At 48.3% G+C, this 18,472-nt stretch overlaps 1 protein-coding gene across 14 annotated transcripts in view; it reads left to right on the top strand.

Annotated features, from left to right (window-relative positions):
• MADD (MAP kinase activating death domain) overlaps positions 1–12,465 on the top strand; it is a 639,440-nt gene extending 626,975 nt beyond the window's left edge. For all 14 annotated transcript variants that reach the window (XM_069221634.1, XM_069221639.1, XM_069221632.1 and 11 more), the window contains one exon: positions 1,775–12,465. In XM_069221634.1, the coding sequence (XP_069077735.1) occupies positions 1,775–1,882 (108 nt within the window). In that variant the 3' untranslated portion in view covers positions 1,883–12,465. The remainder of the gene's footprint in view (positions 1–1,774) is intronic.
• The last annotated feature ends 6,007 nt before the right edge of the window (positions 12,466–18,472 follow it).

The raw sequence follows: 18,472 nt of genomic DNA, 5'->3' as shown, positions 1-18,472 counted from the left end.
CTTTCAGCATCTACACCCTACCCTGACAACACGGCCAATGGCTCTTCAGTCAGGACCTCGTCACATCACTGGACGAAAGGATCCCGAGAGGGTGCACGGCTTCAAGCACAGCTAGTGGCAGGAGACATGAAGAACTGCTGGGCAGCATGCAACCACTGAGCTGGAGGGCACGGCTGCCTAGTTCAGACTCTCAATTAGTTCTGATGTCCCTGCTGAACTTGTGTGACTAAAGAACCACTATTTAGTGGATCTCTCCTATGCCCTCCTAATTAGTGAGTTCCTTTTCAAAGTACAAATATATCAGAGAAGATCCTATGACGGAGAAGAAAACAATGTTTGTAATCCTTGTTCTTCGTTCTCTAAATCTTTACTGAGTTCATGTGTAGCACACCCTCCTCTCAAATGAACTTGGAGAACAGATTGTTTTCAGTTCTTAGGAAGGTCCTACTGCTTACGTGAGCAGACGCCTCCCGAGCTGTGCTCGCCAGGATAGCAATCAGTAGGAAGATTGTGTTGATTCATCAAGCCTCTAATTGGCTTCCTTTTTTAAATTGAAGACATATTTGCTGTTCATGTAGGTTTAAAAATAGCCTTTTTTTCTTGGTAAGTGTCTCTGGATCCCACTCATAGATGGAAGTATTCAGTGGTACCCTTGAGTCAAAGCCTTGCTATTCCTGTGGATTACTTACAGCCTTTCCATCATCTCTTGCATGAGCCCTTGACTAAGGTTCTGAAGTAGCCTTAGGCCCTCATTCTGACCTTGGCGGGCGGCGGAGGCCGCCCGCCAAAGTCCCGCCGTCAGGTTACCGTTCCGCGGTCGAAAGACCGCGGCGGTAATTCTGACTTTCCCGCTGGGCTGGCGGGCGGTCGCCTTCAGACCGCCAGCCAGCCCAGCGGGAAAGAGGCTTCCACGATGAAGCCGGCTCGGAATCGAGCCGGCGGAGTGGAAGCTGTGCGACGGGTGCAGTTGCACCCGTCGCGTATTTCACTGCCTGCGCAGCAGACAGTGAAATACATGTAGGGGCCCTCTTACGGGGGCCCCGCGACCCCCCCTACCGCCATCCGGATCTCGGCAGTCCGACCGCCGGGATCTGGATGGCGGTAGGGGGGGTCGGAATCCCCGCGGCGGTGCAGCAAGCTGCGCCGCCTTGGAGGATTCAATGGGGCGGCGGTACACTGGCGGGACCCCGCCAGTGGTGCCGGTCCGACCGCGGCTTTACCGCCGCGGTCGGAATCCCCATTGGAGCACCGCCGGCCTGTCGGCGGTGCTCCCGCGGTCCTCCGCCCTGGCGGTCAAAGACCGCCAGGGTCAGAATGACCACCTTAGTGTCGAAGGATAAAAAGAGTGATGTCAAGGGCAGGGTTGGTGCCATGCTTACACGGTAACATGACTTCTGCCGGCATCGTGCTTTCCTCTGCATAACTTCACCACAACCTAGTATTTATTGCTAGGAAATTGTGAGGAAGGGTTTCTTGATGTTCATGATGGAAAAAAATAAACAAGAGCTAGTTTATCACATGATATGTTACTCCTTTTTGCGGCTTTTACTCTCTTCCTACCCTGTGTCCTCGGTCATTCTCCTTTCATCCTTTCTGCACTAGTGTTTGGCCAGTGTCTCTTTAACCAAACACTGACAACCGCATTTCTTCCTTTGTCTTCTGCCCGCAAACCCCTTGTAGGTCTGTAATTTCACTATTTGCAGTTTGTTTCCCAGTGCTGGCCTTAAATTTGTTTCTCTTCCTTTAATCTGTTTTATTCTCTCTCCTGTTCTAGGCTCATGAGATCTGCTACTCCGTGTTATGTCTTTTCTCGTACGTGGCTGCTATTCGTGGGAAAGAAGCTGAAATCAAGAGCAAACCCCCGCGGCCAGTCTCCAGCTGATCCATGTTGGGCGTCCCTCCGTCAGGAGGGGCAGAGATCTCTCCAGTCCTCTCACTGTGCTTCTAGACTTCAGGCTGCTGCCTTGCATGGAGAAAGGGCCTCACACTTGTGTTCTTGCAGTGTTCAGCCGTACTGTGTGGCTTTCCATCAGGAGGCCGGAGGGTTGTCCTCTGGTTTCCCACCACGCCTTGATCAGTGGGCATCTTTCCTTTCACACTGCCTGCTGCATCCTATTCCAGAAGCCGTCACCTCCAGCTGAGAACCCTTGGCTTTCTGAATCTGGAGCCTTTGCACCAGACTGCATGATTCCAGAGGCTGTTCATCTTGAAGTGGTCATACTGTGTTATGTTTGTGATAGTGTTTTGTCACTTTGTCTCCCTTCTTCATGCAACTACACTTCTGTCATGTTCTTCATTTTTTTACCATCTGATTTTCTCCTTTTTTTGTTCTTTCTCCACCCCGCCTTCCCTTTTATACATTGTTGCCCAGTTGTTTCCTTTTTGGCTCTTCATATCCTCCTTCCCATATGTTTCTTTCCAATTCTTTTCCCCGCTTGCTAGCAGGTGTTGAGGTGACTGTAAGATCCGATGGACACTGCTGCAGAGCAGTCATGAAAATGTGCAACTTCGGTGTAGCGGTTCCACGAATGAGCCACTGCGACAGCTGTGAGCTCCTTCTGCTCTCTAGCCTGCACATCTTGTGCGTGCACTTTGTACTCGCGCACACATGTACTGGTCAGCGAACACTTGAAGGCACCATATCCAGTTTGGTACTTTCTCCGCTGTACAGGAAAGTATTATGATTAAACAGCAATAGCGTGTGTGTGTGTGTGTGTAGCGTAGCATAGCGTATCATGGCACATTTGTCTGTGTATACCCATATGTGTGCCAGCCTATGCTTGTACACATGTGACCACTAGCGTGTAGTGCATGCGGCTATGGGTGAATGAATATCAATAATTCTGTGTGTAATATCATACACAAAGGGTCTTTTATCACAGACCATAGGTGGAAGTACTGTGTCTTTCATGTCATCTTAAAGAATCCCTCCCTACTTGTACATAGCAAAATTGCATTTGCCACTCCACGTTGTAGTAGCACACTGTGTACACCATAAGCATTGACTGCTCTAAGGTGTGGGTGAACGTTGCACTTCCTGGGTGTTGTCAGATGTGTGTGCTTGTGCATCTGTGGCATTTGCTTCCTGCGCACTGCCAGTTGGCCGATCCTACTATGTTTTTTCCTTGACTCACTGGAGGTTAAGCATATCCTGGAAAAGTTGCCCATTGATAACAGAATGTTCACTGCATTCTGCAGTGACTAGCAATTGGATCTTTCGGAACGTTGGCTGTATCCTGGTGTGGTTGCCCATGGACTCCCTTAACATTGGGTGTATCCTGGTCTGGTTACCATTTGACTCCCTTAACATTGGGTGTATCCTGGTATGGTTACCCTTTGACTTCCTGAGCGTTGGCTGTATCCTGGTATGGTTGCCCATGGACTCCCGGAGCAGTGGCTGTCCATTGACTTCTTCAGCATTGGCTGTATCTCAGTATAGTTGCTCCTTGATTCCCTGAGTGGATGTTCTATCCTGGTATGATTCTGTATTGTATCTCCTGGAGTGTTCGCTAGTCTCTGTACGGGTGTGCACTGGCCGTTTTCCATTGTCAGAGAACCTTGTTCCCCCAGAGTATTGGTCATTTCTTGATGTACTCGAACATTGTTGAAAGTGTACAAAATTTGCACTCCTTTAAAGCTGTGCATTTCCTCTGTAGCTGCACACTGTATGCGTTTACCCATGTACACTGCTGACTGCCTCCACTGTCCGCTGTATGAAGAGCTGCTGATCCTCCTCTCTGCCCTAGCAACACTGTATGTACACCTGCAGTCTCAACTATCGGAGCTGCCTGAAGAGCTGCTGATCCTCCTCTCTGCCCTAGCAGCACTGTATGTAGACCTGCAGTCTCAACTATCGGAGCTGCCTGAAGAGCTGCTGATCCTCCTGTCTGCCCTAGCAGCACTGTATGTAGACCTGCAGTCTCAACTATCGGAGCTGCCTGAAGAGCTGCTGATCCGCCTCTCTGCCCTAGCAGCACTATAGGTGCACCTGCTGTCTCCTCTATCAGAGCTGTATAAGGAGCTTCCCCTAGCTCCACTGTAAGCACGCCAGCTGACTCTGCTTTCTCCACTATCGGAGCTGTATAAGGAGCTTCCCCTAGCTCCACTGTAAGCACGCCAGCTGACTCTGCTGTCTCCACTATCGGAGCTGTATAAATAGCTGCTGATCCTCCTCACTGCCCTACCAGCACTGAATGCACATCTGCTGACCCTAATGTCTCCACTGTCAGAGTTATATAAAGAGCTGCTGAGCCTCCCCACTGCCCTAGCTCCAATGTAAGCATGCCTGCTGTCTCCACTATGGGAACCGTATAAAGAGCTGCTGATCCTTCTCTCTTCCCTAGCAGTACTGTATGCACACCTGCTGACCCTACTCCCTTCACTCATACTGCTGTTTAAAGAGCCTCTGAGTCTGCTCTGCCCTAGCAGCACTGTATGTAAACCTGCTGACCCTGCTATCTGCACTACCATAGGTCTACGAAGAACTGCTGAGCCTCCTGTCTGTCCTAGCAGAACCTTATGTACACCTGCTGTTTTCACTGTCAGCGCTATATAAAGGGAAGCTGATCCCCCTCTGTCCTAGCAGCACTGTATGTACACCTTTTGACATTGTTGTCTCCACAAATACAGCTGTATAAAGAGCTGCTAAGCATTCCCTGCCCTAGCAGCAATGTATGTACACCTGCTGTGTCCATTGTTGGTGCTGTATAAAGAGCTGCTGAGCCTCCTCTCTGCCATAGCAGCACTGTATGTACACCTGCTGACCCTGCTGTTTCCACTATCAGAGCTGAGGAGCCTCCTCTGTCCTAGCAGCACTGTATGTATACCTTTTGACATTGCTGTCTCCACACATACAGCTGTATAAAGAGTTGCTAAGCAGTCTCTGCCCTAGCAGCAATGTATGTACACCTGCTGTGTCCATTGTCAGAGCTGTATAAAGAGCTGCTGAGCCTCCTCTCTGCCATAGCAGCACTGTATGTACACATGTGGACCCTGCGGTCTCCACTACCAGAGCTGTATAAAGAGCTGCTGAGCCTCCTCTTTGCCTAGCAGCTCAGAATATCCACCTGCTGTGCCACATTTTTCAACTATCGGAACAGTATGAAGACCTGCTGAGATTTCTCTCTGCTGTGCCAGGGCATTATGAAGACCTGACCCCCCTCTCCACTATCCGAGCTATATAAAGACCTGCTGATCCCTCTCTCCCCACTATCAGGGTTTTATAAAGAGCTGCTGAGCCCCCTCTGCGCTTTGCCAGGGCAGTATTCCCTTAACAAAGATCTGCTGAAGCTTCTGTGTGTTTCCTGGATTTTATGCCGTTGTATTTTACTGCAGATGAACCGCATCTGCATCCTGTATCTGTGATCTAGTGATGTCTTCTCCTGCTCGTCTGTATCACTGTGTGGCCTGCTGAGATTACCCTCTCGTGACTGTTCTCTTCATGGTCCACTGCTAGGGTCTCATTATTGTCTCCTTTGTGTCCTGCCTAAACAATATTATGGTATCTGAGATCCCAGGAGCCCTCTTCTCTCTCCTACTGAGGCCACATTATTGTATCTAATAACTGATGTCTCTTCTCTGTCCTGCCAGGTCCACACTCCTGTGTGGGAGAGCCCTGGTGCCCTCTTCTCTCTCCTACTGAGGCCACATTATTGTATCTAATGACTGATGTCTTTTCTCTGTCCTGCCAGGTCCACACTCCTGTGTGGGAGAGCCCTGGAGCACTCTTCTCTCTCCTACTGAGGCCACATTATTGTATCTAATGACTGATGTCCCTTCTCTATACTGCCAGGTCCACACTCCTGTGTGGGAGAGCCCTGGAGCCCTCTTCTCTCGGCTACTAAGGCCACAATATTGTATCTAATGACTGATGTCTCTTCTCTGTCCTACAAGGTCCACACTCCTATGTGGCAGAGCCCTGGAACCCTCTTCTCTCTCATACTGAGGCCACATTATTGTATCTAATGACTGATGTCTCTTCTCTGTCCTGCCAGGTCCACACTCCTGTGTGGGAGAGCCCTGGAGCCCTCTTCTCTCTCCTACTGAGGCCACATTATTGTATCTAATGACTGATGTCTCTTCTCTGTCCTGCCAGGTCCACACTCCTGTGTGGGAGAGCCCTGGAGCCCTCTTCTCTCTCCTACTGAGGCCACATTATTGTATCTAATGACTGATGTCTCTTCTCTGTCCTGCCAGGTCCACACTCCTGTGTGGGAGAGCCCTGGAGCCCTCTTCTCTCTCCTACTGAGGCCACATTATTGTATCTAATGACTGATGTCTCTTCTCTGTCCTGCCAGGTCCACACTCCTGTGTGGGAGAGCCCTGGAGCCCTGCTCTCTCTGCTACTGAGGCCACATTATTGTATCTAATGACTGATGTCTCTTCTCTGTCCTGCCAGGTCCACACTCCTGTGTGGGAGAGCCCTGGAGCCCTGCTCTCTCTGCTACTGAGGCCACATTATTGTATCTAATGACTGATGTCTCTTCTCTGTCCTGCCAGGTCCACACTCCTGTGTGGGAGAGCCCTGGAGCCCTCTTCTCTCGGCTACTGAAGCCACAATATTGTATCTAATGATTGATGTGTCTTCTCTGTCCTACAAGGTCCACACTCCTGTGTGGGAGAGCCCTGGAGCCCTCTTCTCTCGGCTACTGAAGCCACAATATTGTATCAAATGATTGATGTGTCTTCTCTGTCCTACAAGGTCCACACTCCTGTGTGGGAGAGCCCTGGAGCCCTCTTCTCTCTGCTACTGAGGCCACATTATTGTATCTAATGACTCTCTCTTCTCTGTCCTGCCAGGTCCACACTCCTGTGTCCTGCTGAGGCCACATTATTGTATCTTCCTGATAAGCTACCTCTGTCGTTCTGCAGCTCTGTTCAAGATGTGCTCAGTCTTTCCTGGATACTGGGTCCTGTTGAGGCTACATTATTGTAATATTATCTTGCTCAGGCAGGTCTCTTTCAAAGCAGCTAATTCTAGAAAATGCATTGCACCAACCTTCACATGTTGCAAACCACAGCAGATAGTAGATCTTCTACTGCAAGTCACACAATGGTGTTTTTGGACAGTTAGAAATGGGAAGTCTGCTGCTCAGTATTTGGGAACGCTAGGGAAATGGTATGTGGCTGCACAGTGTTGGCTTCAAGCAGCTGCATGAAGTTCTTGCTGCTGCAGTCTGTGTGTGTGTGTGTCCTAACTTGCTGAGGCTTCATTGTCTTACCTGACCCATATCACTGCACCTGTGATCTGCTGACTAGACCCAGTCATGACAGTACTTCTTCTAGGTTTGCTGCCCTGTCACCGTTCTAATCCTGCTTAGCATCTGATCTGCTCGAGTCGTATGGCTATAGTTAAGACCTTCTGCGCCTCCTTCAGGTCCTACCAAAATGATTATTGTTTTGAGACCTTCTGAGCCCCTTTTCTATCCTACAAGGAAATATTACTGTTTCTAGTGGACACATTTTAGGCAGATTTCTCAGCTGAGGGGATATTGCTAGGTGGTACCAGACCATCTTCCAGTATGTGTCACCCAGAAGTTATGTAAAAGTTCCTTAATGGGACCACCTATGCCTATATGTATCCATTCATTCGCCACACAACAGCATTGGGTCTGAACGTGCACCATGTTCTTCCTTTTTTGCCACCATGTCTAAAACAGATTGTTTCCTCTAGATGGGTTAATAAGCCTACAATGTGGTTTGTGCTTTGCAGATGATACGTCCAACAGCTACATCACTATCGGTATTTGGTCTTAGATGGTGTCACTTATGTGATCATGCACCACCAGTTCATCAACAAAGGGCTTGTGCTTGCTCTTCTTCCATAGAAGAGTCTCCTCCGCGACAGTGTCTGGAGAAGATGAATCGCCTGCACCAGCCACAGGGCAAGAAATGAAAGCGGTCAGACTCCAAGGCATCCTCATTAAGACCTGCGCCGAGTAGAAGGCGCTTAAGGGTTTGCCACGTCTGGGTTCCTTTTCTTCAGGAGAATCTCCAGTCTTTCCTCAAGATGCTTCATTTCAACTCCTCCTTCCTCTGCAGGTGGTGGTGTTTGACGGGATCAATACCTCTAGTGCAATTAGTTGCAATTGTACCTGAGCCTCTATCACTCCTTTGCTGGGTCCCTTTCTTCATCCCTGCAGCTTCAGTGAGAGTCAGTTTTTGCCCCTTTGACAGTGCCATTGGTAGACGTCTGTCCCCACACAGAAAATAAAGCTATTTAAGTGCAAAAGAGCTAAACACATACTTCCTGATGAGATCAGGAAAGTGAAGGTTTCGGGACCCTAGGCTTTCAGGTGCTTTTCCTAAGCCTGGGACCTGAAGGGTTTCAGCGAGAGTTTTCAGACACTCCTGATACAAATAAAGAAATTGGACACCTTTTCACTCTTTGAGTACTTTTAATCGGCTTTATCTAGGCACCCAGGGCTACGACAGCTGCTTGACTGTTGGCCAAATAAACTATTTGTAGGAGCTTGGTCAGTGCGGCCTGAAAAGTTCTTCCAGTTTTTATACAGTAAATCAGAAGCTTCCAAGTTCTGTTAGAAAGGGACTTCACGTGGTGGGTGCCATGGGACACCCGGTGCTGCCCAGTGCAGTGAGGATGGAATGTCTAATTGTAGGGAGAACTCTTCCCAGGAGGGGAGAACTACACTTGAGATATTCTCTGCAGTGAGAGTTGGTCTCTCAGTGACAGATGGACCAAGTCATGAAGTCACTTGAGCATTTCAGGGAGAACTGGATCAGAGCAAAGGGATTGCTGAAGCCGTGCAGAATATGGAATTGCACACATTTGCCAGAAACGTTAGAGCACAGTGTGATCCTTTTGTAATGTTGACGTGTCTAGACTTTCATCCTAAAAAGAAAGTCAAATTGTTGGTCTTTTTCCACCACATCACCCTTCCAGGTCAGAGGGACAGATGCAGCTCCTGGATCCTAAAAGGTGCTTCATTTTCATTTTTCAGAGACCAGAGGCACCTGTTCACGAATGTCTCCTAACAAAGCTAGACTAGATTGTGTTTTGCTTCTAACAGCACTACAGAGGAGGAGACACCAGAAGAGACCAAAGGTCATTCCAACAGGGCACTGATCCCCTTTCCTCTCTGGCTTTGTTGAGGTGTTGGTTGTTAAAATGTGCACTCTGGTCCTCAGGTTGCTTTCAATAAGCATTTGTAAAGGCTTCTAATGAAGTGAGATTCAGGCAGACTGTTAATTAAACGTCTCTTCTGTTTTGTCCAATTAGCCCAAGACCTGACATTGTGTGTTTCTGTCTTACTCCTGTGGAATCTGCCTTTTTCAATTGAGGTGCCGGCAGGAAAAAGCATTCAGAAGGAGAAACACCTTTTTCTTCTGTATGACATTTACTGGTGGATACTCAGTCTTCCAACAAAGTAGTCCTTGTTCTCATTCACTAACTCTTCTGAAGATGAGAATATGGTAGGTCTTTGATAATGTTTTTCTACCCGTCTCTGTGGCTGTGAGGATAAAGGCAGAGTTGATTTCACTGGAAAAGGTGGGACCCTTTTGGAGCTACACCATCTCTTCCGTAACATCTGTGCAGCTCTTTCCAGACGTTTGTGGACCCTTCCCGGTGCTTGGATATATATCCTTAGATGAGTCAGCAAACGACTTCCAAAGTAGCAGTTTAATTTTATCTGCCTAGTCTCCTCTCTGCCAAACCCATGGAACCTAATGTGTACTTTCAACCCTCCCTTCTGTAGGCGTTCTAACCCTCTTTTCTCTCTTATCTGGACCCTATTGTTCTGTTTTAGATCTGATGACCTGTTGCTTTATTTCACAGGAGTAATATTGCGTATCTTGAATGTAATGAGGATTTTCTGGCTTGTTTCCAGCTGAGCTTTCTCTCCTTCTCTTGTCCCGTTCTTCTGTACATCATTCCAACTGATCACCCTACTGTCCCATGTCATTGCCTTCTTGCTCTGTTGAGCCGTCTCTCCATGTCTGCCCAGATACATTTCATGATGTGTGCCTAGCTGATCTACTTCTATCCTTTAACATTGTCACGTCCTGCTGAGTATCCACTCTCATATCCCCTGACACTGTCACGTCTTGCTGAGCATCCACTCTCACCCCCGACATTGTCTCGTCCTGCTGAGCATCCACTCTCATCCCCCGACAATGTCATGTCCTGCTGACCATTTACTCTCATATCCCGACATTCATGTCCTACTGAGCATCCACTCTCCTATCCCCTGACATTGTCACATCCTGCTGAGCATCCACTCTCATCCCCCGACACTGTCATGTCCTGCTGACCATTTACTCTCATATCCCGACATTCATGTCCTGCTGACCATCCACTCTCCTATCCCCTGACATTGTCACATCCTGCTGAGCCTCCACTCTCCTATCCCCTGACATTGTCACATCCTGCTGAGCATCCACTCTCATCCCCCGACAATGTCACGTCCTGCTGACCATTTACTCTCATATCCCGACATTCATGTCCTGCTGAGCATCCTCTCTCCTATCCCCTGACATTGTCACGTCCTGCTGGGCATCCACTCTCATCCCCCCGACATTGTCACATCCTGCTGAGCATCCACTCTCATCCCCCCGACATTGTCACATCCTGCTGAGCATCCACTCTCCTATCCCCTGACATTGTCACGTCCTGCTGAGCATCCACTCTCTTATCCCTTGACATTGTCACGTCCTGCTGAGCATCCACTCTCATATCCCCTGACATTGTCACGTCCTGCTGAGCATCCACTCTCCTATCCCCTGACATTGTCACATCCTGCTGAGCATCCACTCTCTTATCCCGACATTCATGTCCTGCTGAGCCTCCACTCATCCCTGGACATTGTCATGTCCTGCTGAGCATCCACTCTCATATCCCCTAACATTGTCACGTCCTGCTGAGCATCCACTCTCATCCCCCCGACATTGTCACATCCTGCTGAGCATCCACTCTCATCCCCCCGACATTGTCACATCCTGCTGAGCATCCACTCTCATATCCTGTGACATTGTCACGTCCTGCTGAGCATCGTCTCTCATCCCTGGACATTGTCACGCTCTTCTGAGCACCCACTCTCATATCCCCTGAAATTGTTGAGTGCTGCTGAGCATCCAGTCCGTCGTCATCCCTCACATTATGTGAAGTCCTGCTGAGTCTCCTCCCATCCCTGATGTCACTGCGTTAGATATGTTAAACTTCTAGCTTTGTATCTCGGTTTACTTCTTCTCATTGCTGCCTGTGAGATGCTCTTGTTTTGAGTCATTCTTGCTTATTGGAAAGTTGTTAGGGTAATAGCTTCTGCTTGGTGAGTGCCCTATACTTTGCAAAGTCCATTGTTCTAAAATGTGAGTGCTTTTACGTGCTGTTGTGAGTGTCCCCCATGCTGTATGCACAGTCCACTGTGGTACTCCTGCGTTTTGGTTTCCCCTGTATTGCATGCGAGACCCCTGTACACACCAAAGTTTGTCTTCACTTTTCGGTGTTATTTTCCTATCGCTGCAAGCATGGGCCCCTGTACCACAGAGCAAGTGCTATCTGTGTGCACGGAGCTCTCTGTGCTACACGTTTGAGTGCCTGTGTATGCAGATACCTGTGTCTGGTATCACAAGTGTTATCTGCACCATGTAAAGCGAGGGATCTGCCGTGCTTGAACCTGTGCTATGACTTGACCGCAGCTGTGCAGTTGGATGTTCCACTTGCGGACGTCAGACCTCCAGCCTCGGCTGCTGGTCGCCACACTTACTGTTTTAGATATCACAAGAGCTCTGTTGTGTACTGAGGGTCCTCCGTGTATGTAGGCTTAGGGGCTGTTCTCAAGATGCTTCACATGCTGTGCACTAAATTCTAAATTGCACTGAGTGGTGCCTCCATGCAATTTGCCTTTTTTTTGGTACCCTGTAAGTGTCCCGCATGTCCTGCACAAAGCTCTGTACTAGATTATGGATGGTGCCTCCAAGTTGTCCTTGGACCTATTCTGATTTTACTCCCCCCTCACCCCCCGTGGCCCTCCTGTGTGCCCCCCTTGCCTGCACATAGGTCTGTGCTGCATTGTGAGTTTCTTTACGCTCTCTGCATATTTCTTCTCTGAGCTCTGGGTATCCCCAATGCTACGCGCAAGGCTCTGTTCTACAGTATGGGCTCCTCGAGGACGTCCACAGACCTCCTCTTCGGCTGTTTATATGCATTTTCCTTGTGCTAGTGTTTTTGGTTTTCTGATAATAGTCCACAGATCGCCCTCGTACAGGACTGTGCTTTGCTTATTTCCCAGCGCTTCGTGACTCTCGCCCCGGGTACAGTGCTACCGAGCAGTGCCCAACGCTGCAGTAACTAGTTACATTCCGCCTGAGTTTAACTCCCGCTTTCCACGTCTGTAAATGGTGTTCAGATTGAGTGGGAGAGTGTTGTAAATATTCTGTCTTAAATCTATTTATAGAAACCTGTACAGTTGCCAGGGTGTAAAAATAAAGTGTCCTCCCTTCACCTCAGGCTGTTTTTTGCATTTTGTCTTCCTTTGTGGTACGAGCATGGGATGAGTGTTAATACCTATGTATGAAAAACATCAAATAAGCAGATTGTCCCATGAAAGACAGGGGAGGCAAACCAGGAAATGAGGGAGTAACCTATATTTACTCTCTTATCTAGAACAACTGCATCTGAAAACTTGTGCCTGGCCAAGCTAAGTACCTGGATGTAAGTACCAAAGTCTCGTAGCTAACCGGGCTTTCCTTAATTTTCTTTTTTTTACACTTGGCTCATCCTGTTAATTATGAGTCCCCTAAACCACTCCTGTATCCTAGGTAACCATGTGCCCATCTCGAATGGAAGCCAGACAGCCTTATTGTGTCAGTTTTGTTGGAATGGAAAGTCCAACGTGCTAGTAAAGAAAACAAAGAAGCCGGGGGGAGTTCACGACCTCTGCAGGTGTTCGTTTGCTGGGTGAATGTATCACGAGAGCTAGAACTGCACTTACCTCCGGCTAAGGAAGTGTTCACTTAAGGAATATCTCCAGCACTTTGTAGGCAAGGAGAAGCTCTTGACAGGAAAGTTTCTGATTTTTTTGAAGATGGAAAGGAAGCCGCACTTCACATGGAAACCTCAGCAGGTGTCAGGAGAGACTTTGGCAAATAGCAGAAAAGACGGTTAGACTAAGGACCAGTTCCACAGAGCTAGAAGGTTTAACGGGACAAGTGGAGACTGAATGTATTAGTTGTTACCTTACAGGGAAGATAGGAGATTATCTAGAGGGTCATCCATGACAGATGCATTAAAAATGCAAACCAAGCAAGTGGCATTTTCACCGTTTACCAAAATCTGACCGACGGTGACTTCTTTGAAGAGTCCTTGCTCATCACCTCTACTGAAGACCTGCTGCAGGTTTAATACAAAACTAAGGTAGGTGAGGGAGTTAATCCTAACTAGCCATCATTCTTCTCCATCTTTTTTCCAGCACTCGGTCTTACTCGGCTCATCCGTTTCACATTTAAACTAATCTCCATGGAGGAGGTTTCCTGAATATCCCCTAAGATCAGTCATCAATCTGCCTGTGGAACCTTGTACTGAATGTTGCACAAAGCAAGTCTTTTGCACTCTGACATCTGGCATGATCTATTTGAAAAACTCCCCTTTATCAGTAGTGGTCCCTAGCCATCTGAAACCTACAAACATCTCCCCACTCCCAAAGAAACCCACTGTGGACCTCAAATGTTGGCTGATTTATAACTTACTGATCCCCTGTAGAATTCTGTAAAACGTTGTCATGAATCAACTACAACATGCACCATATAAAAACAGCTGGTGTATGAACTCCAACCCCTGTTCAAAATCTATAATTTAGGAAATGCAGCCCAGCGCCTTTTCCTTCAACACCAACCACACCAGTGTACCATATATTCGATGGCATGTGTGGCTGCATAAACGTAGAATCCTGATATGAGGTGTCAGTGGATCCACATCAGATGCAGAACATCATGAAGAATGCCACATCCCAAAGTTCCATCTGAGAAACAATATCCGTTACTCATAAATACAGTTTGGTGATACTGGTGCTGTACAAAAACCTTTCAACACAAGTCAGCCAACACGTGTTTCAAGGCAACCCTCTTCGCCAAGGCTCAAAAAAGTTATTTAAAACAATACTTACAATATGTAGTTTACACAGCTGTTGACAAGTTCATTTACTTTTTAGTTGGTCACTATTACAATATAATATCTTCACTTCATAAGGTGAGCTGGATATCCAGTTGTGAAATCATCTTCACAGCCAACATAATTCTGGTGCCTCTGACACATCAAATTTCCAATTAAATTCTCTCATGTACATACTTAATAAGCAAGTAAAATCATTAACTATCTCAAAATCTGCCCTAAATGAAATTCAAAGCAATTTTGAAGTAATTTACTTTCACCATTACTAGGTAAGGAACAGGAACCTAGTTGCAAAAAATGTGTTCTATTCACAGTACACTTAGTAATAACATGCCTCTTTCGATCGATGAATTTTCATTTTTATCAACTTGTTTAGCAGCAATCTAAAAAGCTTTTTAAGTATATTTCAAAAAGATTCTCACATCAGTGTCACTTTATCTCTAAATCATTGTCCCTTCATTGGTGTACATCTCTGCTTCGAAGCCAATATATTTTTATGTGCAATCTATAAATCAAAAGATAACCCATATCAATATTTAGTTTATTTCAGTCCTGAAAGTATATGTTAAAGATGTGTATGGAAGTTCTTGTCAGATCTAATTAAATTAATCTATCTTATGTAAAACATTTCATTTGTAGTGCCTGTGATAAAGCGAGTGACACTGACACATTTCTCAAAGAAAAAAAATAAGAATTAAAATTGACTTTTACCTAAAACAAATCACTAGGTCAGGACTTGTTCCTTTTCTCTTAACTATTACAAAACTGCCTTTGTTTTATGAAACTGGGCTGGGATATACAAATGAATTATTTAACTGATAGAGACTTCCCGTTGCAGATTCCTTACCTTAGAATTTCCCCCAGGTGTCGGTCCGGATCCAGAGATTTTTCTCGAGCAGTACCCCTGTGCATCGTCAGGTAGTGTCGGTCGACTCTGCGTCAGTCGTCTGGGTCGGTTTTCCGGGTATGATGTTGCGGGTCCTATATTGGCTTCACCCCGGTGCACTGATGTCAGTTTTTTTCTTTCTTTTTCTGCGCCAGTCTACGCCCAGATCCGAAGAAAAGCTTACCCCTGTAGTCACTTTTTGACTGGACTTTGCAGCTTTTGTTGAAACTTTTTTTACATTCTGGTACGTCGAGATGTCATGACGGAAGACCAGATTCAAGCCTTGCGACTCTTGTCACTGGATAATGTCAGTGACTGATCTGCACCTCGTGTGTCTCTGGTCTTTGAAGCACGACCTGAACCTGAAGTTTTGCTCCGAGTGCCGGCTATGGGGGAGCAGTCCCTAAATCTACTGGCAGCCCAGCACTAGGCTCCGTGTTGCTTCCGGTCAAGAGGGAGGTCTCGAGACCACTTGCAGAGCCCGCAATCTTCGTCATCCTACTCCAAGTCATGAGGACGTTTGGGTAAGCAAAAGAAGTCAGAGAAGAGCACGTGTTCTTCGGCTTTACCCTGTCGGTCAGCCACATGGGAAAAGGAGCGTTGTTGCTCTAGGCCTCAGTCTTTGGAGCCTACTTCTGGGTTGGCTCCGCACCTCCTACCTTTTACGGGAGCCAGAGCCACCCCTACCCAACTGCGTAAATTTTAGGAGGCCATGCGCCTCATCTTTGGGAAGTCCAACCATGGCCTTGGCTCCAGAGGGCACCCAGGGATCCAATTCCAGATCTGAACCAGCTTAGGTCGTGCCAATGCGACAATCCCCAATGACTGTTCTGACAGCAACGCTCCTGATGCCGCCTGAGCCTGCATTCGGCATCTATTCCACACTCATTGCCGACTCTGACACGGAGCCAGACCCAATTCCAACTTTGACAGGGACCTTGCTACCTAGATCGGATCCTGACCCTTATTCTTATGGGTTCAGGTACGTGAGAGTATAGAGGGGTCGCTGGACCCTTTGAAATACCAGCTTGATGACCCCATGGACTGGGCTCAGTATCTGGGTGAAGGCAGTGGTCTGGACACTTCCCCTGATGCTGGCGTGTGTTGCTACGGAGGAGGGAGTTTCTTATTAAATGGTGGTGAGGAGAGCGGCTGAGGTCCTGGGCCTCGAGCTGCCTTCGGTGGCCGTCGGGACTAGCCTCCTGACTGAGGTGCTTCAGCTTGGAGCTTCCTCTTCAGAAAGCCTTTAATGAGGCCCTTGCTAATGTTCTGCTGGGGAGTTGGTCCAAACCCAGCACAGGGGCTCCTGTTAATAGAACAATCGTCCACCACCATAGGCCAGCACCTAATGACCCAGTATTCCTGACACAGCACCCCACCCTTGAGAGCTTGGTTATCCAGGCTTCTACCTCCCCAGGCACATTCACTTCCAGATAGGGAATCCAAAAGACTGGATTAGCTTGGGAAGAGTATGTTTTCTTCCTCCAGTCTGGCTTTGTGGTCCTTGAGCACTGCATGCCTTTTGGGCTGTCACACATAGACTTTATAGGACACAGTTCTGCAGGTGCCGCCACAGGTCCTGGAGGAGATCTGGGCCATTCTCTCCCAAGCAGTGAAAGATGGGAGAGATGCAGCTAAGTTTACCATATGGTGTGGTTTAGATACCACTGATAGCTGGGCAAGAGTGGTTGCGTCGACAGTGGCCTTAAGGCGCCATGCCTGGCTGAGGACATGCCCTTCAACATCACTCGCTTGTTTGGTGAATTAATAAACTCGGTGCTGGAGCACTTTAAGGACTCTCGGGCTATGACCCAAGTCCTTGGGCCTCTTGGCGACCTCTCTTCCACCGTCTGCTTTTCTCCCCTTTCATGGCTACGGAAGGGGTGTGGCATCGCACCAGCTCTATACCAGCTACCATCCTGTGCAGCCTACGCAGGGTTTGCATGGACGTGGGCTGGATATGACTGACTCACTAGGTTGATTGTTGCATCAACGGTGGCCTGGAGGCGCCATGCCTGGTTGAGGATGTCTTGCTTTTTGGGGGATGCCCAAGCAGCGCTTTTGAGCATGCCCTTCGATAGCACCCACCTCTTTGGAGACGAAGCATACTCAGCACTGAAGTGCTTTAAGGAGTCCTGGGCTGCGCCCTGGTCTCTGGGCCTCAAAGCTGCTTCTTCCCTCCTAGGTCTGCTTTTCACCCCCTTTCGTGACTATGGAAGGGTCGCCCAACCATGTCCTTTTCCCTCCAGCCACCCTGTCACGCATGCTGGCCAGCCTCTGTGTGGCTGGGGACGTGGAATCCAATGTCCTCGTGGATCAGGAAACCAGTGGTCTTCCCATTCCACCACCTCTCCAGTTGCAGCCTCCCAACCTTCCTAGTCTGACACTTCCCCATCAGGGACCAGTTGGAGGCAGGATTTGCCATCACCTGCCCCACTGGCAATCCATCACATCAGACAGGTGGGTTTTGCAGATCGTCCAAAGGGGCTACTCTCTCACCTTTGAGACTACCCCACCATTCATACCACCATCTTTTGGTGGGATGACAAAGGATCACCTGGAACTTATCTGCGAGGAAGTTGCAGCTCTCTTGGCCAATGGAGCCTTAGAGAGGGTCCCTGTGCCAGAAGTAGGTTGTGGGGGTTATTCCTTTTACTTTCTGGTGCCCAGAAAACACAAGGTCCTCCGTCCAATCCTTGACCTTCAGTTCCTCAATCTCTTCCTCAGGAAGGAGAAGTTCAAATTGCTCACTCTGGCTCAGGTCCTTTATGCCCTGGACCTAGTAGACTGGATGGTAGCACTGGACTTGCAGGACGCTTACTTCCATATACCCGTCCCGCCTTCCCACAGACGCTACTTGTGGTTCATGGTAGGTCACGCGCACTTTCAGTTCACCGTGCTCCTCTTTGGCCTTACCAGCATGCCTGGGGTATTCACCAAAGTGATGGTGATGGTCGCAGCTCATCTGTGCAGGTCAGGGGTTTCTCTTCCCCTACCCCTAGGCTGTTGAAAGCGGGCCTGTCCCAGGCTGTCATCTCCCACCTCCAGGCTGCAGCAGACCTGCATTCGCTGGGGTTCACTATAAATGTGCTTAAATCACACTTGACTCCCTCTCAGATGCTCCCTTCACGGGAGCTGTTCTGGCCACTGCAGTTTTGAGCTTATCCTCCTGAGTGGCGAGTCCAGGATATTTAGGCTACGATACAGATACTTCAGCCTGCTTCCTGGATTTCGTGAGAATGGCTCTGAGGTTGCTGGGCCTCATGGCCTCCTGCATCCTGCTAGTAAATCATGCCAGATGGCATATGCAGGCTCTGCTTTGGGACCTGAAGTTCCAGTGGGCTCAGCATCAGGGTAATCTCTCCAACATGGTGCAGACCTTGCAGGGAACTGCGCAAGATCTGCAGTGGTGGCTTTTGAACTGCGATTGGTTCAAAGGCAGATTCCTCTCCCTTCGCCCA

The sequence above is a fragment of the Pleurodeles waltl genome, chromosome 3_1 (genome assembly GCF_031143425.1).
Source record: "Pleurodeles waltl isolate 20211129_DDA chromosome 3_1, aPleWal1.hap1.20221129, whole genome shotgun sequence".
Taxonomy (NCBI): Eukaryota; Metazoa; Chordata; class Amphibia; order Caudata; family Salamandridae; genus Pleurodeles; species Pleurodeles waltl.
The sequence above is the reverse complement of the archived record's forward strand: the minus strand, read 5'-3'. Positions and strand labels throughout refer to the sequence as shown.